This window comes from Tamandua tetradactyla, chromosome 15, assembly GCF_023851605.1.
Source record: "Tamandua tetradactyla isolate mTamTet1 chromosome 15, mTamTet1.pri, whole genome shotgun sequence".
In the NCBI taxonomy this organism is placed as follows: Eukaryota; Metazoa; Chordata; class Mammalia; order Pilosa; family Myrmecophagidae; genus Tamandua; species Tamandua tetradactyla.
Genome location: NC_135341.1, coordinates 61,013,915 through 61,038,328, shown reverse-complemented (window position 1 = coordinate 61,038,328; position 24,414 = coordinate 61,013,915). Strand labels below are relative to the sequence as shown.

At 38.4% G+C, this 24,414-nt stretch overlaps 1 protein-coding gene across 14 annotated transcripts in view; it reads right to left on the bottom strand.

Annotated features, from left to right (window-relative positions):
* The window catches only part of NEK10 (NIMA related kinase 10), a 297,546-nt gene that overhangs the window by 172,542 nt on the left and 100,590 nt on the right, over positions 1 to 24,414 (bottom strand). For 12 of the 14 annotated variants that reach the window (XR_013162877.1, XM_077129956.1, XM_077129958.1 and 9 more), the window contains 2 exons: positions 19,878 to 19,999; positions 19,631 to 19,733 (listed from right to left, as the gene is read on the bottom strand). The exons of 1 other annotated variant lie outside the window; for it this stretch is intronic. Coding sequence is in view for 12 of the 13 variants with exons in the window: in XM_077129956.1 (XP_076986071.1) it covers positions 19,631 to 19,733; positions 19,878 to 19,999 (225 nt within the window). In the remaining variant the exon portion in view is untranslated. The remainder of the gene's footprint in view (positions 1 to 19,630; positions 19,734 to 19,877; positions 20,000 to 24,414) is intronic. One more of the 14 variants, XM_077129967.1, reaches the window with a different exon arrangement.

The following is a 24,414-nucleotide window of genomic DNA, read 5'->3' as shown; positions in this document are numbered from 1 at the left end:
GTGTGAAGATATATCAACAAAAATATTTTTTTAATATTTTCTTTCTTGCCTCTTCCTTATTTACCAATCTATTGCCCGTACTTCCAAATTTATAGATTTTGCTTCTCAAACTTTCTCTAGGGAAGATCACGCAACCCATGGCTTTAAATATCATCTATATGCCGATGATTTCAAAATGTTTATCTATAGCTTCTTCCTCTCCCTGAACTCCAGATTTAAAATATCCACCTGGATATTGTTTCTATCTGGATAGACCACTGGGAAATCCATTAGGCAATTTAACACACTACAAAAGGAATTCATAATCCCACACTCAAACAGCTTCTTCCTGGTTCCCTATTTCAGAAAACTGCATCCACCATTGGCCAAAAATGCTCATCGTACCAAAATCCTAGGTACTTTCTTAAGTTCCAGTACTAGTTATCAATTTACTGTCTCTTGGCATCAATTTCCTTCATTTCCTTGCATTGTGATATTGAGGCTGGATCCTACTAGCCTTTTTCTTTTGCTAGTTGGCAAGATGTCAAGTTCTGTCAGTAGATGGTGCTAAAGAGAAACTGCAGGGGAAAGGGGTTTCTCTCCCTGGTCCTGTTGTACTTTCAGCTCTTGCTTCTGTAGCACTGTGCGGTGTTCAGGACACACAACTGTACTCCCTTGAAGACAGCTTCCTAGAGAGTTCTGCTAGCACTCCATGCATTGTCCCAGTAAGTCTCGCAGCACATCAGCAGAACATGGCATGCTCAGAGGTTCCACCATGGTCCCAGCTGGTTGCCCAGCAAATTCAGTGGCATTCCTGTGGACAGCTGCCAAGTAACTTCACCCACTTCCAGGTGGCTTCCAAGCAAGTCTCCAAGTGCCCAACAGGCACACCAGCCAGCTCTTATGAGAACTTTGCTACTGTTCCAGTACGTTCCACCAGCATTGTAGTCAGCTTCGAGCTAGCCTCACTGGCATGCTGGCAGGCAGTTTCCCACTGAATTCCACTTTCACCCCAAGGGATGACTTCCTGGAGAGATTTGTCCACACCCCAGTGGGCAATTTCCTGCTTGCCAGCTTCAGCCAGGGGCATGGCAGTGCCATTCTCCTCCATCAATGGGCTATATATATATATATATGCATACACACCCTCCTACAAAGTCTGACTTTCAGTCTTGGAGAAGAGTGCTCTTCCAAATTTCTTTCTTTGGGCACTCTATCTCAGCCCTAGAGTATGACTGCTTCCTATATTTGCTATTCCTGTATTCTTTGGCATGCCCTTTACCACTTTGTAGTTAATCCCATTACTAGTCAATAATCCTTTCCATTACAAATATAAAAACGTTTTTTCATGAGGGAGAACAAATGAATGTCAATATTGCAGGGTGTTGAAAATGGATGGTATACAAGAAAATGTACAATCAATGCAAGCTAGGGTCGATAGTCAACAGTAACATTGTAACATGCTTCCACTGAATGTAACGAAGTTATTATGTCAAAACTAAATGTCAACAGGTGGGGGCCATGGGGGAGGGGTATGGATTCTTTGTGGAAGAAAAGTAAATGTCTTCATATAGATTAAAGAGATTACAGTAACAAAGGCATGTCTATATACTTAGATCTAATTGTATGATGTGTGAATAAAACTGTTCCAAAATGAACAGAGAGAGACAAGTGCTGGAGAAGGTATGGGGAAAGAGATGTACCTATTGATGAATAGATAGAGAAACTAAAAGGTACAGCCCCTTGGAGGGCAGTATAGTGTTTCCACAGGTGGAGTTGCCATATGATCCCGAAACCCTGTTGCTCAGTATATATCTGGAGGAACTGAGTGTAGGGATACAAATGGACCTTTGCACACTGGTGTTTATGGCAGTAGTACTGATGATACACAATGGATGGAGCTAACCTAAAGGTACAATGACTAAGGGAAGGAAAGGGGAACTGTGGTGTATACAGACAATGGACTACTGAGTGGTTACAGGAAGGAATGAAGTTGTGAGGAATGCAAGTAAGTGAATGAATCTTAAGGACTGTGTGTTGAACGAAATGTCAGAAACAAAAAGACAAATATTATTATCATGCCTCACTCATATAGACGAACTAGAATATAAAAACTTGGTGAACTGAAGTCGAGAACATGGGTTATCAGGTAGGCTTCCTGTAAAGGGCCCTAGACTGTAAGCTCTTATAGCAGCCACATATATTCGAGAGTTGTAACTGTTATTTATAAATTCTGAGATACTGAGCTGTTGGTATATAACTTGGTCATTCCAAGAAACTTTGGGTATTTGTGTGACAGCTAGGCTCAGAGTTAGAGCTCTGAAGCTATGAAAGTCAACACTAACCCATACAAGAACTGTTTAAAAAGTTGAAAAAGGCATCAGACTTTGATTAGAGATTTGAATGAAGCTGGTCTGAGTAGGACTAAGGTAAAACAGAATACAAGATAAAGGATTTTATCGCCCATATTCTACAAATTCAACTTCTGTGTGAAACCAAAGGGAGAGCTGTTTATCTGGTGCAAAATTTATATTTTGGGTAGCACGTTTCCTAATTTAACTTGTATGGTCAGTTTAGTTGAACACCATAAGTACATGGAATCGTGAATAGGGCATGAGATCTTGTTGGTTTGTCCAGGTTAGTGTGATGCCCCAGTATATCCCAGAGTAATCTGGGTAGTGACTAAAGAAGCATTTGCAAAGTCCCCTTGGGGGACTGGGGAGAAAGACAGAAATATTCAACTTCACTATTTGGAGATTCCTGATATTCTCACAAGCAGTGGGGACAACCAAATCAATAGGCTAAGTCCTTGACCATGGGGTCCACCTCTATGAAATTTATTCCTGCAAAGGATAGGCTAAGCCTACTTATAATTATGCTGAAGAATTACCCCCAGAGAATCTCTTTTGTTGCTCATATGTGATCTCTCTCTCTAAACCAACTCGGCAGGTGAACTCACTGTCCTCCCTCCTATGTGGGACATTACTCCCAGGGGTGTAAATCTTCCTGGCAATATGAGACAGAATTCCTGGGATGAGCCAGGACCCAGCATCCATGGATTGAGAAAGCCTTCTTGACCAAAAAGGGGAAGAGAGAAATGAGACAAAATAATGTTTCAGTGACTGAGAGATTGCAAACAGAGTTGAGAGGTTATCCTGGAGGTTATTCTTATGTATTATATAGATATTCCTTTTTAGTTTATGGTGTTTTGGAGTGGCTGGAAAGAAGTACCTGAAATTGTTGAGATGTGTTACAGTAGCCTTGATTCTTGCAGATGACTCTAAGACATAACTTTTACAATGTGGCTGTGGGATTGTGGAAACCTTGTTGTCTGTTGCTACTTTTATCCAAGATATGGACAGATGAGTAAAAATACACGGATAAGAAATAAATAATTGGGGGAATAAGGGGTATAATAAGTTGGATAGATGGAAATAATAGTGGTCAATGAGAGGGAGGCATAAGAGGTATGGGATGTATGAGTTTTTCTTTTTTCTTTTTTTCTTCTGAAGTGATGCAAATACTCTAAAAATGATCATGTGATGATATTGTGAGTCATTGATTGCACACCATGTATGGATTGTATGCATGTGGAGATTTGTCAATAAAAATATTTAAATAAATTAGAGAAAAATAGTAATCCTTTACATTAAAATTGTCCTGTTCAAATTATTGTGTGGTTTCTGTCTCGTGAATCAACCCTTATTGATACAGTTCCTCATTTTCCTTCATCACAATAAAGTCCCATTGTTCCAACCCCCCCCCACCACAAAAAAATATATATATATCTTGAATTAGGCCACTTTTTATCACCTCACTGCAAGGATTGTTTGAAAAACATGACTATAAATTAAATTAAATTATTTAATGACTATAAATTAAATAATTTCTTCAAAAGAAGAAATCCCCTTCTCTTGAGTATAAGCTGAACTTAGTGACTCACTGTTAATGAAGAGAATATAGCAGAATGATGAGGTGTTACTTCCAAGATTAAATTATAAAAAGACTCTGGTTTCCATCTTCAGTGTGATCTTTTTCTCTCTTTCTCTAATCTCTCCCCTCTCTCATCTCTCTCCCCCTCTCATCTTTCCCTCTCCTCTCTCCCTGTCTCGTCTCCCCCCTCTCATCTCTCTCCTCTCTCATCTCTCTCTCCTCTCTCATCTCTCTCCCCTCACTCATCTTTCATCTCTCTAACCTCTCTTTCACCTCTTTCTCCTCTCTCATCTCTCCCACCTCTCTTATCTCTCTCTCCTCTCTCATCTCTTTCTCATCTCTCTCCCTTTCCCTCTCCCTCTCCCCACACCATCTCCCCCTTCCTCTCTCTCTCTTTCTTTCCTCAGCTACCATGTAAAATACTCCAGGCCACATAAAGAAAGTGGTCTTGGAGGATGAGACACCAAGTGGAAGAGAAACAAGCCACCTCAACCACAGTCAGAACTAGTCTCCATCCATGAAAGTGAGCCTTTTTGGAGGCAGCCCCTGCAGCCCCAGTGTTTGCTTCACACAGCCTTGGCCAACAGGACTGAAACCTCGTGAGAGACCCAGAGCTAGAAACACCTACCTCAGCTCTCCTGGATTCCTGACCCTCAGAAACTGTGAGGTAAAAAAGGTTTGTTGGGGTAATTTGTTACACAGCAATGAAGAACTAGTATAACTGCTATTGCCCTAGTCCAAGCTCTCAGGACCTCTCCTGTAGAGCTACTATCATATTCCACCTAAAAAGATTTCTGCTTCCATCTCTCCCCACAAAACATAATTCAGTGTACCACAGCCAAAGTGATCTTTTAAAAACCTAAAGTAGATCTCACTACTTACATGATTAAAATTATACAAAAATTTCTGACACTAAAAAAAGGTCAAACTCCTACCATCCTATAAGACTATATATGATCTAGGCCCTCAGAAGATTTACTTTATAAAAAGTTATTCAGAAAACATTTCAAATTTACAGGAAAGTTGCAAACATAATACAAAAGCAATACAAAGAACTCCAGTACACTCCGAGCTAGATACACAGATTTACCAACTGTGGCAGTTTGGAGCTGTTACGTATTCCAGAATAAGCCATGTACTTTTAGTCCATTCCTGAGGGTACAGACCTATTGTAGGTGGAACCTTTTGGTTAGGTTGTTTCTATTGAGATGTGGTCCACCCAGTTCAATTACTGGAGCCTTTTGTGAGAGGATAAAAGGTAGAAACACCAAGAGAGAGTGGTTTAGTGAGAAACACCCATGAGATGCTAAGTTAGGACCCACAGACGCTCAGAGAGACAGCCCCTGGAGTAAGCAGCTGAAAGCAACCGAACCTGGGAGTTAAGGACCAGCAGACCTCTTCCTTTTGATGGCTTAATTTGGACATTTTCATGGCCTTTGAACTGTAAATTTGTAATTTAATAAATCCCCATTGAAAAAGTCAACCCATTTCTGGTACATCGCATTCTAGCAGCTTGAGGAAACCGATACAACAACTTTTAACATTTTGCTATGTGTTATATCATGCTATCTCTCTCTATATATGTACCTATCTATCTACCTATCTATCTTCTAAACCTTTGGGAATAGATTGCATACACCATGCTCCCTTACCATTTAATACTTCCATGTATATTACCTAAGAACAAGTATGTTCACTTATGTGACCACATTAAGTACAATTCCCAAGTTCAGAAAATTTACATTAATATTAAGCATACAATCTATATACCAATTCCTACAATTTTCCCAATAATGTCCTTTTTGGGCATTTTCTTCTCCATTATTAGATCCAATCCAGGATCATGTATTGCATTTAATAGTACTGCCTCTTCAGGTGCTCTCTTTGAAATTGTAATGACATGTATACAATATAAAATTTCCTATCTCATCCCAAACATACAAATTAGTGGCATTAATGACACTCACAATGTTGCGCTACCATCACCATTACCGAAACTTTTCCATCACTCCAAACAGAGACCTTGTATCCATTATGCATTAACTCCCTTTTCCCTCCCCACTCCTGATAACATGTGCTCTACATTATCTCTAGATTTGCATATTCTAGTTATTTGCATATGCCTTATTCAGTCTGGATTGTTTCATTCAACATGATGTCTTCACGGTTCATCTAGGTTTTAGTATCTATCAGATCTTTACTCCTTTTTACAGCTATGTAATATTCCATTGTATGTAAACAACACATTTTGTTCATTCGTCTGTTGATAGACACTTGTTGCTATGAATACTGATCTACCAATATCTGTTTGAGTCCCTGCATTCAGCACTTTACCTAGAAGTGTGATTGCTAGTTTATATTGTAATTCTACACTTAACTTTCTGTGGAACAGCCAAACTGTTTTCCACAGTGGCTGGACCATTTTACATTCCCACCAAAAATGCACAAGAGTTCAGATAGTTCTTCTTTAACATGCTATCTTAATTTTACCCCCTCCTTCAACACTCTCCCATTCCATTTATTTCTTAGTATCTTATATTACCTGTAATTTCTTTTCCTTTCTTATATTTGTTTTTGTGTTGTGAGTCTGTCTGTTGTTTTATAAGTCTGTCATTCCTAACCAGTATGCAACATCCATGCAAATAAGGACTTTGTCTTGTTTAGAACTGAAGACTGACATATATATTTTTTGACACATATTATATGTATATATATTTCTTTTGATGTAGGTGTGTGTGTAGATAGAGATACATAGATAGAAAGATAGATATATAGATAGATAGATAGACACTCAGTCTAATAGTACTACTAACAAATAAGAACTATTAGAGGGCTAAGTTTGTTAAAATGCTATCAAGAAGTATTCATAAGCTCAGTAGCTTGATATAACCTTTCTTTTCCTCTCTTAGATATTACAGGGGGAAAGCCTGTTGTAATTTAAAATTAAGCAATCACCACCTAGAATAAATAGCATATTATTTCAATATTCTCAGAGGGTTCACTATGCTTTAGGACACATAAATCTTGACCCACTTACAAAGTAAAATAATATTTTGATTTTTAGTTCTACTGCTACATAAAAATCCTTCTATTTTTATAAAATTGCCATTGATTTTGAAAGGCAAAAACTAATAAATGTTACTCACAATGATTCTACTCATGCCATTTAATTTAGAGAGTAGCAGAAATGGGGGCAGGAACTTAATGTTGATATAGCAGGAGGCCCTTCCAGCACATCACTTTCCACTGTTTCATAGCTTCCTTCCCCTGGGTGGGTCTTTCCTTGGATGAAACCAAGTGAAGGTATTTCTCTTTCTCAACACATCATGATTTGCTTGAGTTTATTGATGGAATTGTTATGATAGGAAACTTCAAGATGAAAAATTTGACCCCTGATACAAGAGTGCTTTCTGAAATTCTAGTTAGCCTATATCTAAGGTACAAAGATGCAAAAACATCAGTTCACCGTAGGTCATCTATCAGGAGGCTGGATTCTTGGAGAAACTTATGTTCCTTATTAAATGTGGGCCCTTCTAAAATCATTTTTGATGTGGGGTTTGTTTCTGGTTATCATTACTTGGATTAATGGAACTGTATACACAGAAACAGTACAACTGTTCAATGTTAAGTAACAGTGCTAAGGACCTGATTCTTTTAAGAGCAGTAAATGAGTCTCTGTCTCTTTCTGCACATACAAGTTCTCTCTGTCTCTGTCTCTATCTCTCTTGCACACACATACATATGCATGGACACACATGCAGTGTCTGGCATGTTTCTAACATGCAAAGTCCTGGCTGGAGATCAGGGCAACACCTCTAAAGCTCCAGTGACTTCAGGAGACTCAGCAGGCTGGACAGACTGATCAGTCAATCAGATGTGTAGCACCATGCTACCCTTGAAGTAGTCTTTGTAAAAACAGACACTCTCACCTACCCACCATGCTACTTCAGAGAAGATACTTTGGGAAAATCACAGAATGAACAACAGGTTCAGAATGCATCAAGTTCTACTTCCTATATTAAAAAGTCTTCAGGGTACTAAATCATATCCCAATATGCCTATATGAAAACACAAGGAATGAACTATTTTATTGCCCTTAGTATTTAGTACTTTTATATGACCTTATGAGCCCAGCATTAGAAAGCTATTATTTCCAATTTTTTCCTAAAGGGGTGAAGATTTGGTGCCTCCATAATCTCTCACCCAGCTTATTGTCTCACTGGAGGAGCATAACTATTGTCTGGCCCAAGGTTAGGAATCTTCCCTGTTCTGACCTTCTTGAAATTACTATTCTCATCTTTTTCTTGAAGCTATTCAAATCTCAGAAATGTAAAATGACCCAACAGTAGTGTGAGAATCTTAAATTTTTTTAGAAAAAGGGTTCGACTGAATTTCCTTCAACATTTCCTTCCTATTTTATACCACCCAATGTCAAGACAAGGATTCTGTGGTAGACTTTGCCATAGAAAGTATTCTCACTTTCTGAGCAATTATGGGGGTAATATGTTGCCTGAGAGAAATTCTGTGTCTACCCATCTAATAATAGATGGTATGAGGGTATGCAACACAAGTGACTAAATATCCTGTTTTAAGGGTATTCAAATTTCAGCAAATAGATGTTTTATCTGCTTACTGAGAAATAAATCACAGAACAGCTTCAAAGTAAGGTATATCAAGGACTTTGAGTTCCCTATCAGAAGTACAATCCTTCATCATTTTCTCTATAATGTCAACAGCAGTTGAGCCAAACAATTACAATTAAAATCCTCTAAAGATTTTGGCAATACAAGGCATGTCTCATTTGATTTCCCAAACTACGGAGCCACTCTAAAAGGTAAAATCTTTCTTCCTATAACCTTAGGTAATATTGTTTGCTGAGATGACTATGGGAACTGCTTGCTCCTTTCTCCATGTGTGTATCTGGTTTCCACCTTAATCCTAAATCTTCCTGCATTAAACACTCTTTCCAGGCAATCTTGGCTGTCAGATAAATGTCTCAAATCCAGGTCTCTCCCTTAATCATTAGTCCCTATTTGTAACTGACTTGTGAATATTTCCACCTGGATGTTTGTTAGTTCATTTGTTCATTCACTTATTCATTACTAAATGAATTCAATTAAGTAGATATTGATTAAATGCTACCAGAGTAACAAAGTCAAAGAAAAGTTGATTTCCTTGCCTCAAAAAGAAGACGGCACTAAGCCAAAGATTTCAATACAACGTCCTATGTGTATGAAGGAGGCCAGTCCAGTATACTAAGGGGGAATGTATCAGATATGGAAGTCAAATTCATCACCCACAGAAATGGCATTTCTACTCAACCAGGAGACTTTAAAAAGAGCATTCCAGACAGAGGGATCCATGTGTTGAAAGACAAAGAGGTTTTAACCATGGCATGGTCTGTTCAGGAACAAGAAATCTGACTCCCATAAGGCAAAGGGCAGGATTGAGATCGTGGAGAAAAGGCCTTGCATTCCTTAAGGATGTAAAAATTTATCTTAAAAAGTCATAGGGAGCTACCTGAAGGATTTTAATCAGGAGAAAGACATAATCACACTTCTAATTCAACATGTACAAAACCTTACCTCTAAATCTCTTCATGCAATTCTCTGCTAGTAGCATCACAACCTTAGCAAATTCAGACTCTTTGATTGTTCTTATACCTTATACCTCATTAACTGGATACCCAAACTTTTAAATTATGCATTCAAACAAATACCGAATATAGTTCCTCCTCCCTATCCTTTTCTTCTGTTGCCCAAGGTAAATACACAACATGTCTTTCTCAGACAATCTCAAGAACTGTTAGTGTCAGGTACTATCAGCTACCTCCCCAAAAGCCATTGACCACTCCTTCCCTCTTTCTCATCTCCAGCTAGAGTCTGGAGGCTGACTTCCCCAGTTTCTCTCACAGATAGGGTTGCTATATGACTTAGTCTGGATAATCATGTAAGAAGCCTAAATTTCTGTAAAATATTTTCTTTAATGAAAAAATGACATAACCATTTAGAAAAGAACCTTTTTATTACCTAAGCTTCTACTTTACTTCCTATATTTGAATTTGGTAGTGAAGCCTGGTGCTCTGGCAACCATCTTGTGACTATCAGATGACATGCATAAGGACAAGAAGCCAATCTTCTGAGAATAATGGAAAGCAAGGATAGAAAGGCCTCAATATTGCCTGACCTTCTTGAGCTTCTGAAGTAGCCCTGGGACTGCCCCATGAGATAAATGAATGTCATTATGGTTTAAAGCATTGTTAGTCAGTCTTTACTGCAGCTGAATGTATTCTGATACATCTGCTAAATTGAGCCTCTGTCTCGACTCTTTCTCCACCTTCCCCTTCATGTGCAATTAGAATCATCCTTCTACTTCCCAGATTTGATCACATAACTTCCCATCTAGTAATCTCAGCCCTGAAGGACAATGCCAACTCTCCCTCTATAATACTCCCACCCCTACCCCAAGGTTCCTTGGGCAAGCTATACTCCTTTGTGTCTCTAATTCTTTGCATTCTCTCTATCCCTTGCCTGGAATTCTTTCACCTCTCCCACTCCTCTAGAGTCCTCCTCAGGCAGCCAGACCTATTTTCCCAGTGCTTAATAGTTGTGGTAGACTATATAATTGTTCATACATATTCTATCAGAGAGGAATGCATACTCATCCTTTTAAACTGGACTTGGCTTTGGCCAATGAAATTTCAGCAGAAGTAACATATGATACTTTGGGCAGAATTTTCAAGAGCCAAGGCATTGTTTGCCATCTTCTCTTTTTACTGCCTCCAAAATATGGGTGAGATGTAGAGGAAGCTTCAGTCAGTCTGAGTTTCTGAGCACAACTCCCCTACTGACCTACAACGAACATGCAGCATGAGCAAGACGTTAACCTTGTTATTTTGTCAAGGCTCAGTAAATTTTTTCTGCAAAGGGCAAGTGGCAAATATTTCAGGCTTTGTGGATCATATACAGACTTTGTCGCTTCTTTTTTTTTTTTAATAACTCTTTAAAAATATAAAAACCATTCTTACTTAGCACACAGGACACACAAAAACAGTCCACAGGCTGAATTCGGCCCATGGGCCACATAATGTGCCAATTTCTGTTTTAAGGTGTTGAGATTTTAAGTTTGTTGGTTACTGCAGCATAACATGGACTATCTTGGCTAATATAATAGCATTTTGTGTATACAAACATTGTTTCCTTTATCATACTGTATAGGCCACATGAGGATAGGACTTTTGTCTGTCATGCTGGTCTTGTTCACTGTAAGACATGCAAGCTTCAACAAATAATTGCTGAATGGACAACTGGAAGTCTCTCCAGTATAACTGAGCTCAGAGGGCAGAGACAAGAGCTTTTCATCTTATAGCTGTCTGGTACCTCCAAGCTAAAACAAAGCCTGGCAAATGATGCAAATAGAAAGGTTGTAAGACTTGGTAAGAAAGTTATTCAATACTCTACAAGGAAAACCCATACAGGCAGGAAAAGGTGTCCCATTTTATATGAAAAACCTGCAAGTCTTTTTTTTTTAAGATAATATATACCTCCTGAGTCATGCCCAAAAGCCCTTGTCAGAAATCTATGACTTATAATCAAATGAGTTTTGTTTTTTCTTTTTATCACTTTCCTTTTTATTGGGGAGCAGGAAAAGCAAGGGGACTGAGGGTTTACACTGAAAATGTGGGTATTTGAAATGTTCAGAAGTTGTGAATGGCAGGTTTGAGGAATAAGCTCACTAGGGCGAAGGCACTGTGTGGATCTTATGGTGGGGGTTCTTTTTCGGGCAAACTTTGCCTGTGATTTGCCCAGTGTGCCACTGAGTCAGGGTTTGTTCCTTTGTGTGGCCTCCAAGGCTGCAAATAAATTCAAGGGCAGCCCTGACATGTGTTACAGCATAAGTCATGAAAAGACACAATCTTTAAAACAGAAGTATACTTAGATACAAAATAGATAGCATTTGTAAAACTATGTACACATAAATATGTTTATGCTTTCTATGCCATAAACCCAAAGGCAAACTCCAGCCAGCATGGTTACTATAAATTACTGCAAATAGAACTCCATCTTAAAATATTCAATTCACCTAAATTGACAAAAATGAGGAGGAAATTTTGGTTTCTCTAAAGTTTGCTTTCTGGACCCATTTTTTAAAACTTTGTCCCATACATTGTAAACATTATTTGACAATCTGTACTTCTTATCTGGAAGTGTTAAATAAACCTATCACAAAAAAAAAAGGAGAAAGTAAAATATGACAAGGCTGCCCCCTTGTGGTGACATATTCTCTCTCTCTCTCCCCCCCCCATACACACACACACACACACACACACACAAACACACAGAGCAGCCTGTTTTTACTGGCCATATGAATTTCAGCTATATTTCAACCCCCTGAAATATGGGAATCTTAGACACTTGGTTTCAAATTAAAACTATAAGATTTTCATTTCATCCCATACCCTCTTAAAAATAAAACTCTCTAATGGCCATACTTTTATTAATAGTTACAAACACCAAAAAATACATTTCAGCACTATTATATTAAAATATATTTGTTTGTTTAGAGTGCTGTCAAATATCTGTGAGTTATTTTTTAGTTATAAAATAATTGTATATTTATTGAAAATAATGGCAGCACATCAATACCCTACCCATGTAATTTCTTTAGTAGAAAGAAACTAGACTAGGATAAGATTCTGTTCTGAGATTTATCGCTGCTTTTTATTTGAAACCAAGAAAATACTACTTCACTTAAAGCTAAAAGATGTTGGAAATTGAAAACAAGTTTTTAACCTAATAACTATCCCAGTTATTGAGGCCACTTGGCCAATAGGAGTCTGATAAATGTTAAGAATAAGGTTAACAGGGGCAGGACGAAGAAAAACAAAAGTTCACTTATGAAACAAAGTAACTTTTTCTAGGGAGACATTACAGTTTGAATGCAAATGTAAATATATATATATATAGAGAGAGAGAGAGAGAGAAAGTTAAATAGTCAACTTGAAAGTGGGATTTTTTTTTTAAGTCTAATGTGTAGACTTAATAATGTACCAGCCTGTCCATTGTGGGTTCAAAGCTGGATTGACCATACGTGCTGTCTCTCTCCTCTCAAAATCCTGCTAAAATGAGGGGAAAAGATTTTCTCCGAAAAGTTACTAATCCACAAGAACAATGAGAATGGGAGAGAAGACGGCTTCTTAGAAGGTGGCAGGTAGGTGGAGCAGGGGAACAGACTCGGCAGCACAGGAAGAGTTCCAATTCCCATGGCAGAGGATGGTAAGGCCAGAAAGGAGGCCTTGCAGAATCCAGGGCACCGCCTATGGGAGGAGGGAAGCAAAACTCTCAAAACAGAGAACTGAGCTCAGGTACCCAGGTCCCCTGCCACAAATGACGCGGCCAGTGAATTGGTGGCCTTCTGCCACAAGCAGAGAAACAAAGATTTATTTTCCAAAGAAACAGAACCATCAAGGCACCAAGCAGACTAGGGCTGGGATGAAGCCTGAGGCTGAACTCAGGGAAATTCAGGGAAAATGTATAAACTGAATGTGGTTCCCTGAGCCCCCTTCATCTACTCTGCTTCCAGCAGACACTCCCTCAGACAAGGTATTAGAGGAGGATTCTCTGAGAAGAGTTGAGAGACTGACTTTGGAGGTTTCCAAATGAAGTCCACCAGATGACAGCTTCACTTCAATACATAGAGCTTTCAACAGCCATTTTCGTGTCTTTCTAGTAACTATTAAAGCCAGCCCAGGATCCCCAGACATTTAAGGAAAGCCTACAATAAAAGAGAGAAAGCAAAACAAACAGAGAAGAGAAAAAAAAAAGACCCAGAAAATATAGAAACAATGCAGGGTATGAAAGGGAAAAATGCAGATCATTTTGAAAAAGATAAATATTCACAGAATAAAAATAGGATTCCATGAAAATAAAACAAAGAAAAAGATAGAAGTTTTGAAAATTAAAAGTGTGATAAATAATATTCAATAGAAGGATGGAAACATTTTTTTTGAAAAAAATAACTCTAAAATAAAACAAGTTAGGAGAATAGGAGAATTATCTTTTAAACTAGGTGACTGATTTAGTACATACAATATGTAGGGATAACAGGAATTTTAGAAAGAGGAAACAGAGAAAGGAGATAGGAGGGAAGTAGCAAAGAAATAATGCAGGAAAGTTTCCCAGAATGAAGCTGTAAGTCTCTAGATTAAAGAGCACACCTGGTTCCAGACACAAGGAATGAAAAAAGACCCACCCAATCCTAAAAGTTTCCAGAGAAAGAGAACACATATCAAGCAGTGGGAATTAGAATAGCTTTGGATTTTCTAACAGCAAGATTTCACTACAAGAAGACCAAAGGAATACCTTAAAATGTGGAAGAGTCATGACTTCTACCTGAGAATACTACATCCAGCCAAAGTGCTAATCATGCATGAGGGTCCCCTAAAAGTATTTTGTCACATGCAAGCATCCAAAAATCCAAACAACTCCCAAAGCACCCATTCTTAGAAAAGTACTAGAGGATACATTTCAGCAAAACAAGGAGTTTTAAAAAAAGAGGAAGACGGGATTAAAGAACAGCCAATGGGAGTTTCAGGGCAACAGCTGTGCAACTGAACTAAATCCAATTCCAGTCTACACTGCAGCAATCAGCGCTTGCTGGGGCACCCAGGAAAACAAAAGCGGGGGAAGTCATTACGTTTGATCATGTGGAAACTGTATTGAGAGAGCTTTTACAATCCTTTTGGGAAAGTTTGGGAAGAAGTAGGAAAAGTAAAGGAAACAGCCATTACTGACACCAAGAAAAACAAAAATGTCAGTGAGAAAAGAAAGATAATCAACACTGAACGATATTTACACATTAGTAATAATGTAAGCATTGAATATTGATTTAATCCAAAATTGTGCTATAACTAGATTGCTGGGATGGCAGACACGGAAGAGGAAGAATCTCATGGTAACAATGGAAAATCAGTAAAGTCTAAACTTAATAAACAAATGGTAATAAAAGCATAGTAGTTAGAAATATGGAAGTAAATTCTAGAATAAAAAGCTAAAAATTATTAAAAGTGATTATTTCAGGAGAAAAGAATTGGGAGTTGCAAAGGGGTAGGGCAGGAAACTTCTTTTTCTTTATAAGCTTTTTAGTACTATTTTATTTTATAAACTATTTTGATGTGTGATACTGATTGAAGAAACCAAATATAATTATAAAAGTTAATTTAAACAAGTTTAGAAAGAAAAGGAACCAGGTTACAACAAGAAATTAAGTTCAGTATCTGTAAATGTAACCAAAGAAGGTGATTACTGTTAATCTTAGTAATAAAATGAAATGCAGATTGTAATTACTCAGAAAATATGGTGTGAACAGCCATTATTCAGAACCATTATTCAGGCCCTAAATAGATTTGTTTTGTATTTGTGTGTGTGTGTATATATATATATATATATATATATATATACTATTAGCTATTAAATTCAAACATATTGTATTAGTTGCCAGAATGCAATACATCCGAAATGGAATGGCTTTTAAAAAGGGAATTTAATAAGTTACAAGTTTACAGTTCTAAGGTTGAGGAAAATGTCCAAACTGAGGCACCAATAAGAGGTTACCTTCACTCAAGAAAGGTTGATGACGTCTGGGACACCTCTGTCAGCTGGGAAGGCAGGTGGCTGGTATCTGCTGGTCCCTTGTTCCTGAGCTCTGTTTCTTTCGGCCTGATTACTGTGTGGGTTCCTTCCTCACTTGGCATCTCTGGACCTTCACTTAGTTCCTCTGAAACACAATTCTGGCTTCTGGCCTGTTTAGCATCTCATGGGAAGGCATCTGGCAACATCTGCTGGGCCCTGCATCTCCAACATCTGGGACGCATGTTGACTCTGAAGTATCTGTTCTTCAAGTCTCTGCATCTGCTCTGAGGTTTCTTCAAAATGTCTCCCCTTTTAAAGGACTCCAGTAAACTAATCAAGACCTACCTTGAATGGGCAGAGTCATATCTCCATTGAATCAAAAAGCCACACCCACAATTGGACATGTCATATCTCCATGGAGATAATCTAATCAAAAGTTTCCACCCTCAGTACTAAATCAGGATTAAAAGAAACATTTGCCCCCACAAGATTGGATCAGGATTAAAACATGGCTTTTCTGAGGTACATAATAGCTTCAAACCAGTATATTCCATCCTCTGGACCCCCCAAAAGATATGTTCCTTCCATATACAAAATACATTAATCCCACTACAATATCACAAAGCCTTAAATCATTTCAGCAACAATACAAATATGATACAATGTGAAAACCATTAATCTCATCAAGGTCAGCTATAGGCATGTTCTATTCTAAGGCAAAAATTCTCCTCTGGCTCTGGACCTGTGAAACTCAGAACAAGTTATCTGCTGCCAATATATAAATGAGGGGACAGTTATAGTATACACGTTTCATTTCCATAGGGAGAAATTGGAAGGAACACAGGGGTCACTAGACCTAAACAGTTCCAAAAACCTGTAGGGCAAACTTCTTTGGATTTCAAAATCTGAGAGTCATTATTCCTTGGAGCTTTAGAAAGCGGCAGTCCTACCCTTTCCTATTCAGCAGTCTTGCTCTCTCTCCAAACAATGGGATGAGTTGCAACACTGGGGTACATTGAGGGGACAACTTTTTTTTTCAGATCCACCCTCTCCAAGCTTCAGGACAGCACCTGGGATTTCTGCCATCTCCCGGGTACATGGTCAACCCCACCAGAAGAATGGGATGGCAGCCAGACTCCCCCCAGTCCCTAGTTTATGTGCTCCACCCTTTCCAATGCCTGGGCAGCACAACTCTTCCTAAGCAACAAAGTGGATATCCCACCCTCTGCTTCCAGGGCAAACTCACCCTCTGCACATATATGGAAGGGTCCACTCTCCTAGCCTGAGGCTTCCTGGCTCCAGACCTTAGCTTCCATGTTTGTCTCTGAAGATATTTTTCCTTCAATTTGTCCCTTTTCTGTCCCTTTTAGTCCAGATTGGCAGTGGTTCTGTTTATACAGGTCTCACAGCACTCTTGCTGATTTCTTATGCAGTGTGCAGGGATCATAACCATCAGACAATTCAACTTCCCACAAATTCTTTCTGAATAACTCCAGCTCCAATTCTTGCTTGTCCTATAATGGCTGACTGCTTCCATGTTCAGTTAAATCCTTATATGGGATCCTATTTACTGGAGTCTCACCTTCTGGAAGCCCAGAATGTTCCAGACCACCAATTTCTGCTTTCTTTGTATGCAAGAGTTCAGTTCTTAACTTACCTCTTTTCTTTCACATTTTACTATAAGCAGCAAGGAGCAGCCAGACTGAATCTTCCACATTTAGTTTGGAAATTTCTTCTGCTAAATATCCTAGTATATCACTCTCAAATTCTGCTTTCCATCCACAAAGAATGCCTTCCTTCCAGTTTGCAATGACACATACATCATTTCTGTCTAAAGCCTCATCGTAGGTATCTTTAGAGTCCACATTTCTACCAACAGTCTCTTCAAGGCATTCTAGGCCTTCTCTATCAAGGTCCTCACAGCTCTTCCAGAATATTCCTCTTATCCATTTAAAAAACTGTTCTGATATGTCTGGTATTTGCAAACTGCACCAGCACCCCCTTTTCCTATATCAAAATCTGTTTTAGTTTGTTAAGCTGCTGGAAAGTAGTATGCCAGAAATGGAACAGCTTCTGAAAAGGGAATTTAATATGGTACAAGTTTACAGTTCTAAACCTTAAAAAGAGGTCCAAACTAAGGCATCCAGGGAAAGATACCTTAATTCAAGAAAGGCCAATGGGTCCAGAAAACCTCTGTCAGCTAGGAAGGCAAGCGGCTGGCCTCTGCTGGGGTCTTTGACTTCTGGTTTCAAAAAGCTTCCCTGGGGGCATTTTCTTTCTTCATCTCCAAAGGTTTCTCTGGTTCTGTGGGCTCTGTCACTTCTGCTTTCCAAGCATTTGCATCTCTAAGCATCTATCATTTCTAAGGTTTCTCCAAAATGTTTCCCATTTTAAAGGACTCCAGTAAACTAATCAAGACCCATCTTGAATGGGTGGAGTGCTAGCTCCATTGAATCAAAAGGCCACGCCCACAATTGGGCATGTCACATGTCCATGGAGATAATCTAATAAAAAATTTCTGCCCTACTATACTGAATCAGGATTAAAAGAAACGGCTGCCCCCACAAGATTGGATCAGGAGTAAAACATGGCATTTCTGGGGTACATAATAGCTTCAAACTGGCACACATACATAATTTTTAATAACCTCTATTAACTTACAAATTGACCAATGTACATATGTAGATACACAGCAAAAATTCTTAAGGAAACCAAGTACAATTAAAAGAGAGTGTAGAAAATTTACAGTAAGCAAAATGACTCATCAAATGAGTGTCCAAGTTGAAGAGTCATAATTATTTGGCCTTATTTTTTATTTCACAAAGCTATGGCTCAGAAATATTTCCAAGCATTTTTAATTGAAGGTTATCTATGGAGTTTCTGTTGTTGCTTTTTTAAAACTAATGTAGGATGTTCTACTTATAAATATCTGAACTATAAAACTGATGGATATACTGCAGGCATGGTTATGGTGTATGTGTACATGTGGAATGGATTTCATGGGAAATTAGATTCTCCTAAAAGAAGAGATTCTGCTTTAGATGTCATTGTATGTCTTTCACATCAGTGACATTTAGGGCAGTGGTCTCCAAAGATGGGTACCCAGGGCAATCCACTGGGAGACAGGAAAAAAATAATAAAACCTTCATTTCAATACATAATTTTGTATTTTATCTCTATAGACTTAATGTACTATCAAATATTTATACAGTGATATACATATCAAATTATAAATAAGTATATATATATATAGGCAGTGTATTCTCAAAAAAATTTTTACTGATAGGATGCTATGATTAAAACTAATCAGAAACCACTGATTTGAGGATGTGTCTCCCTACTTGTTACTGGTAAGTCATGAGAGGAACAGTGTTTAAAACTGTATGAGTAAAGGATAGATAAGAGTGTATATATAACTCTAAGCCAAAAACTAATCTTAAACTTAAATTTCAAATGAGAATTAGACAACAGTGGGGGGGGGCGGGGCAGGGAATCATTTGAACATGTCATATATTCTTAGGCTTACTTGCTACTGATGAAAATATTGTGATAAAAACAATTTGTTGATGTATACAAATGGCTGGGATTTTATTTACCTCTTGGCATGTACATTTGTCACCCATAAGACACAGGAGGCTATGGTAAAACAATTCAAAACAAAGTGCTTACATGGTGGTTATAAAAGCTTTTATTGATGAGGTAGTATTCTACAGAAGGAAAAACCTGGAACCCATTGATATAGGGTTTAAATACTCAAGTATCCTAACAGTGCTTAAATCTCTCATATGGGCAAAGTTTAATTCAATCATTTAGAACTATACTAGTCACAGTCTAATATGGTAGCCACTAATCACACATGGTTACTATTTGAATTTATTAAAATTTAATAAAATTAAAAATTCAATTCCTCAGTTGCACTTAGCCACATTTCAAGTGCCTGATAGCCACCTGTGGCTCATGGCTATCATACCAAATGGTACAGATCTCGAGAATACTTCCATCCATACACAAAATTCTATTGGACAGAGCTCATCAAGAATAATAATCAGAAATTCTTCAGTTAAAAATGTTAAGATTTTCATACTTACTAACTGTTACTTTGTCCTTATCCCCCAACATAATGTTGTTTGGCGTCAGATCTCTATGGACAATCCTCTTTTCCTTGTGTAGATACCGAAGAGCTAAGCACAGCTTGAAACAGCAAATTAAAAAATGAATTTTATTTCCCCAAACACACATAAGCAATGGTGACTACTACACATGTCTCTAAGAAATCAGCTCGGGAGTTTACTGTTTTATAGAAAAAATTTAATGAGGATTTTTTTTAAAGCATACCTGTATAAATATTTTCCACAGCCTCTCTTCAGCAAAATGGTGTTGTTTTTCCTTCAAAGAACTGAAATGCTCTCCAAGAGGGGCCCCCTCTATAAGCTCCATAACTATATATAATCTGTCGTCTATATACAAGAACACAAAAAGGTAACAGAAACTCCAATTTAATACAGACATCTTGAAAAAACAAGTCACAATCCAAGTCTCCCAAAGGGAGTGCACAGCGCAACGCTAAGGAATTCGAGATGTGCAACACTACGGAGCCGGTCAGGCTTGGAGGGTGTGGGGTAAAGGGGCCTTAGGGCAACTGAAGCCCAGGGACAATCGCTTCCAGCCAGAGTAACCTCTTGGCAGAAAGTTACTCTGGGAAATAAAGCACCATTTTCTCGGTACACCAGGATGCAGAATGGTTGGAAAGTTGCAAAGAGAATAAGCAAACAGTTCCAAGTGATGGAAGATTCCCGACATAACATTAACCCATCTTTCCTCTCAGTAGTCAAAAATTTACCCTTATATCATGTTAAGTGTCCATAAATTTCATTTTAAACTGCATTGTTTTGGAGTCTCTAGAATACTGTACAGAATTGTTTATTGGAATTATGCCACAGTACTACAATGACAGGTGAAGACCCCACCCCACCCCATGACAGAAACTTGTTATGCCCCTCAAGAGCAGAGACAGCTTTCTCCTGGTTAATTTTATGGGTACTGGGAATCTCATAATTGATTGTGTTTGTCTCTTTGCCTCAAATGCCAGAAGACAAAGAAGTAGATTTTACCTCCTCCTTTAAAACCAATACCTAACTATTAACAATGGTATGTGACATGTATTCTCTCTGATTTTTTGGATGTAGATAAAATACACGTTATTAACTAAAATACAATGGCAGTCTGCATTGGGTGTTGCCAGGAGGAACCCCTTCCTGAGAAAGGATCTTCCAAAAGACAAAAACAATCGACCAGCAGTGGCTTTCCAAGAAAATGGAACAATGGAATGTACCCTGCAGAACTGCAGATAAGCAACACCTGGTGATAAACCAGTTTTGGTCTAAGAGAGATGGTTTACCCTATTGGACATATCATACTAACCATTTGTTAGACCCCCCCCCAAAAAATGGAAATTTAACATCAGGTAATCAGAATATTTCCTTGCTTGCCTTTGCTTTTGCCCTATATGAGCTTTCTTTTCCACTCCCTCAGTGGCACTCCCTTCTAGTTTCTAAATGGGATGCTATCTAATTCATGAATCACCTGAAAAAGCTATGAGATCCTAAAGTACATGAAAAGTTTTTCTTTTAACGATATGTATTTACACACACAATATTTTTAAAAATGTAATCATGCTATATTTGTTCAGCAATTTATATTTTTTCATTCAGCAGCCTTCCATGTCAGTGCACACTGATCCACGCCATGCTCAGTTGGCTGTGGAACGCTGATTTCTTTCTTTTTTTTTTTAAATTTTTTTATTAATCAAAAAAAAAGAAAAGAAATTAACACAACATTTAGAAATCATTCCATTCTACACATGCACTCAGTAATTCTTAGTATCATCACATAGGTGTATGATCATCATTTCTTAGTACATTTGCATCGATTTAGGAAAAGAACTAGCAAAACAGCAGAAAAAGATATAGAATGTTAATATAGAGAAGAGAATTAAAATAATAATACTAATAAAAAAATATATATATAAAAAGGAAAAAGAAAAAAACAAAAACAAAAGATACAAACACACAAACAAACAAGCAAAAAAACATATTTCAGGTGCAGCTTCATTAAGTGTTCCAACCTAGTTACATTACACTTAGGTATTATTGTGCTGTCCATTTTTGAGTTTTTGTATCTAGTCCTGTTGCACAGTCTGTATCCCTTCAGCTCCAATTACCCATTATCTTACCGTGTTTCTAACTCCTGCTGGTCTCTGTTACCAATGATATATTCCAAGCTGATTCTCGAATGTCAGTTCACATCAGTGGGACCATACAGTATTTGTCCTTTAGTTTTGGGCTAGACTCACTCAGCATAATGTTCTCTAGGTCCATCCATGTTATTACATGCTTCATAAGTTTAGTCTGTCTTAAAGCTGCATAATATTCCATTGTAGGTATACGCCACAGTTTGTTTAGCCACTCGTCTGTTGATGGACATTTTGGCTGTTTCCATCTGTTTGCAATTGTAGATAATGCTGCTATAAACACTAGTGTGCAAATGTCCGTCTGTGTCTTTGCCCTTAAGTCCTTTGAGTAGATACCTAGCAGTGGTATTGCTGGGTTGTAATCCATTCTGCCATTCTATGTCTTTTGATTGGGAAATTCAGTCCATTAACTTTTAGTGTTATTACTGTTTGGATAATATTTTCCTCTAACATTTTGCCTTTTGTATTATATATATCATATCTGATTTTCCTTCTTTCTACACTCTTCTCCATACCTCTCTCTTCTGTCTTGTCGTATCTGACTCTAGTGCTCCCTTTAGTATTTCTTGCAGAGCTGGTCTCTTGGTCACAAATTCTCTCAGTGACTTTTTGTCTATAAATGTTTTAATTTCTCCTTCATTTTTGAAGGACAATTTTGCTGGATATAGGAGTCTTGGTTGGCAGTTTTTCTCTTTTAGTAATTTAAATATATCATCCCACTGTCTTCTAGCTTCCATGGTTTCTGCTGAGAAATCTACACATAGTCTTATTGGGTTTCCCTTGTATGTGACAGATTGTTTTTCTCTTGCTGCTTTCAAGATCCTCTCTTTCTCTTTGACCTCTGACATTCTAACTAGTAAATGTCTTGGAGAACGCCTATTTGGGTCTATTCTCTTTGGGGTACGCTGCATTTCTTGGATCTGTATATTTAGGTTTTTCATAAGAGTTGGGAAATTTTCAGTGATAATTTCTTCCATTAGTTTTTCTCCTCCTTTTCCCTTCTCTTCTCCTTCTGGGACACCCACAACACGTATATTTGTGCGCTTCATATTGTCATTCAGTTCCCTGATTCCCTGCTCAAGTTTTTCCATTCTTTTCCCTACAGTTTCTGTTTCTTTTTGGAATTCAGATGTTCCATCCTCCAGTTCACTAATTGTAGCTTCTGTCTCTTTAGATCTACCATTGTAGGTATCCATTGTTTTTTCCATTTTTTCTTCTTTGTCCTTCACTCCCATAAGTTCTGTGATTTGTTTTTTCAGATTTTCTATTTCTTCTTTTTGTTCAGCCCATGTCTTCTTCATGTCCTCCCTCAATTTATTGATTTGGTTTTTGAAGAGTTTTTCCACTTCTGTTCGTATATTCAGCATTAGTTGTCTCAGCTCCTGTATCTCATTTGAACTATTGGTTTGTTCCGTTGACTGGGCCATATCTTCAATTTTCCGAGCGTCGTCCATTATTTTCTGCTGGTGTCTGGGCATTTGATCAGATTTCCCTGGGTGTGGGACCCAGCTGGTTGAAAGGTTTTTCTGTGGAATCTCTGGGCTCTGTTTTTCTTTTCCTGCCCAGTAGGTGGCGCTCGTGGCGCTCGTCTGTCCGCGGGGCAGTCGGCCCGGGAAACTGTGCATGGAGGCGGGGGTCGCTGGCCGCGGCTTGGGGGAGTGCCAGTCCAAATTGCCCAGCTGGCCCGAGACGCCAAGCGTGACGGGAGGGCCCCCCTATCCAACGTTCCCAGTCAGACCGGGGAGCCACGTGCGTGGAGGGGACCCCAGTCGCCAGCCGCCCTGGCCGGGAAAACGTGCGCCCCTGGGGTATCTCACCGCAGCGGATTCTCCCTGCCCGTTCAGCCGTTCCAGAATGGGGTACGCTGTCTTTTTGGTCTCTGTCGTGACTTCGGGAGCTGTTTCGTATTGTTTCTGTTTCTTTAGTTGCTTTTCTGGAGGAGGAACTAAGACCCACGCGTCTTACTAAGCCGCCATCTTCTCCGGAAGTCGCTGATTTCTTTCTGATGGGATATGCACTAAGAGAAGGGTAATTATTCTACCACCAGGAGCAAATGGCCAACTGGGCAGGATTTACTTCTGGAGAGTTTCAGCATTAAGTCTGACCAACTCCCCTGGGGGAAGGAAAATGGATAAAATCACCTAACAAAGACCAAAGAACACGAAAGTTTTTCTTGAATGGCAATAACATTAATGAGGAGGAAAAAGGAAGCCCCAATTATTGTTTCATATTTCTTTAAATCATTCATCAGATATATTTTTGTTTTGAAATTTCATACATGACACATATCATTAAGGTTTATAAAGACTTATGTTATTGAAGTTTGTTGGTTTTAAACAAGTAACCGAGTTTGGCTTTATCTCAGCGTTTTTTGACTCAGTCAGTATTCCTTCATGCCTGCTGAGAAAGAGCCTGCCTTACCTGCCTGCAGAATCAGTCAAGACACTATCGCCATCTTGTGGCATTTACATGAACTTCAGTTAAAATAAATCTCATGCAATTTATTCGGGGCATGGAAAAAGTTATCTGATTCAACAAAATAACTTTTTTAAAAACAAACCACCTTCCTTTAGTTTCCTTTTCTCTTGATTCTTATTTTTTAATGAAAATAACTGTAATAAT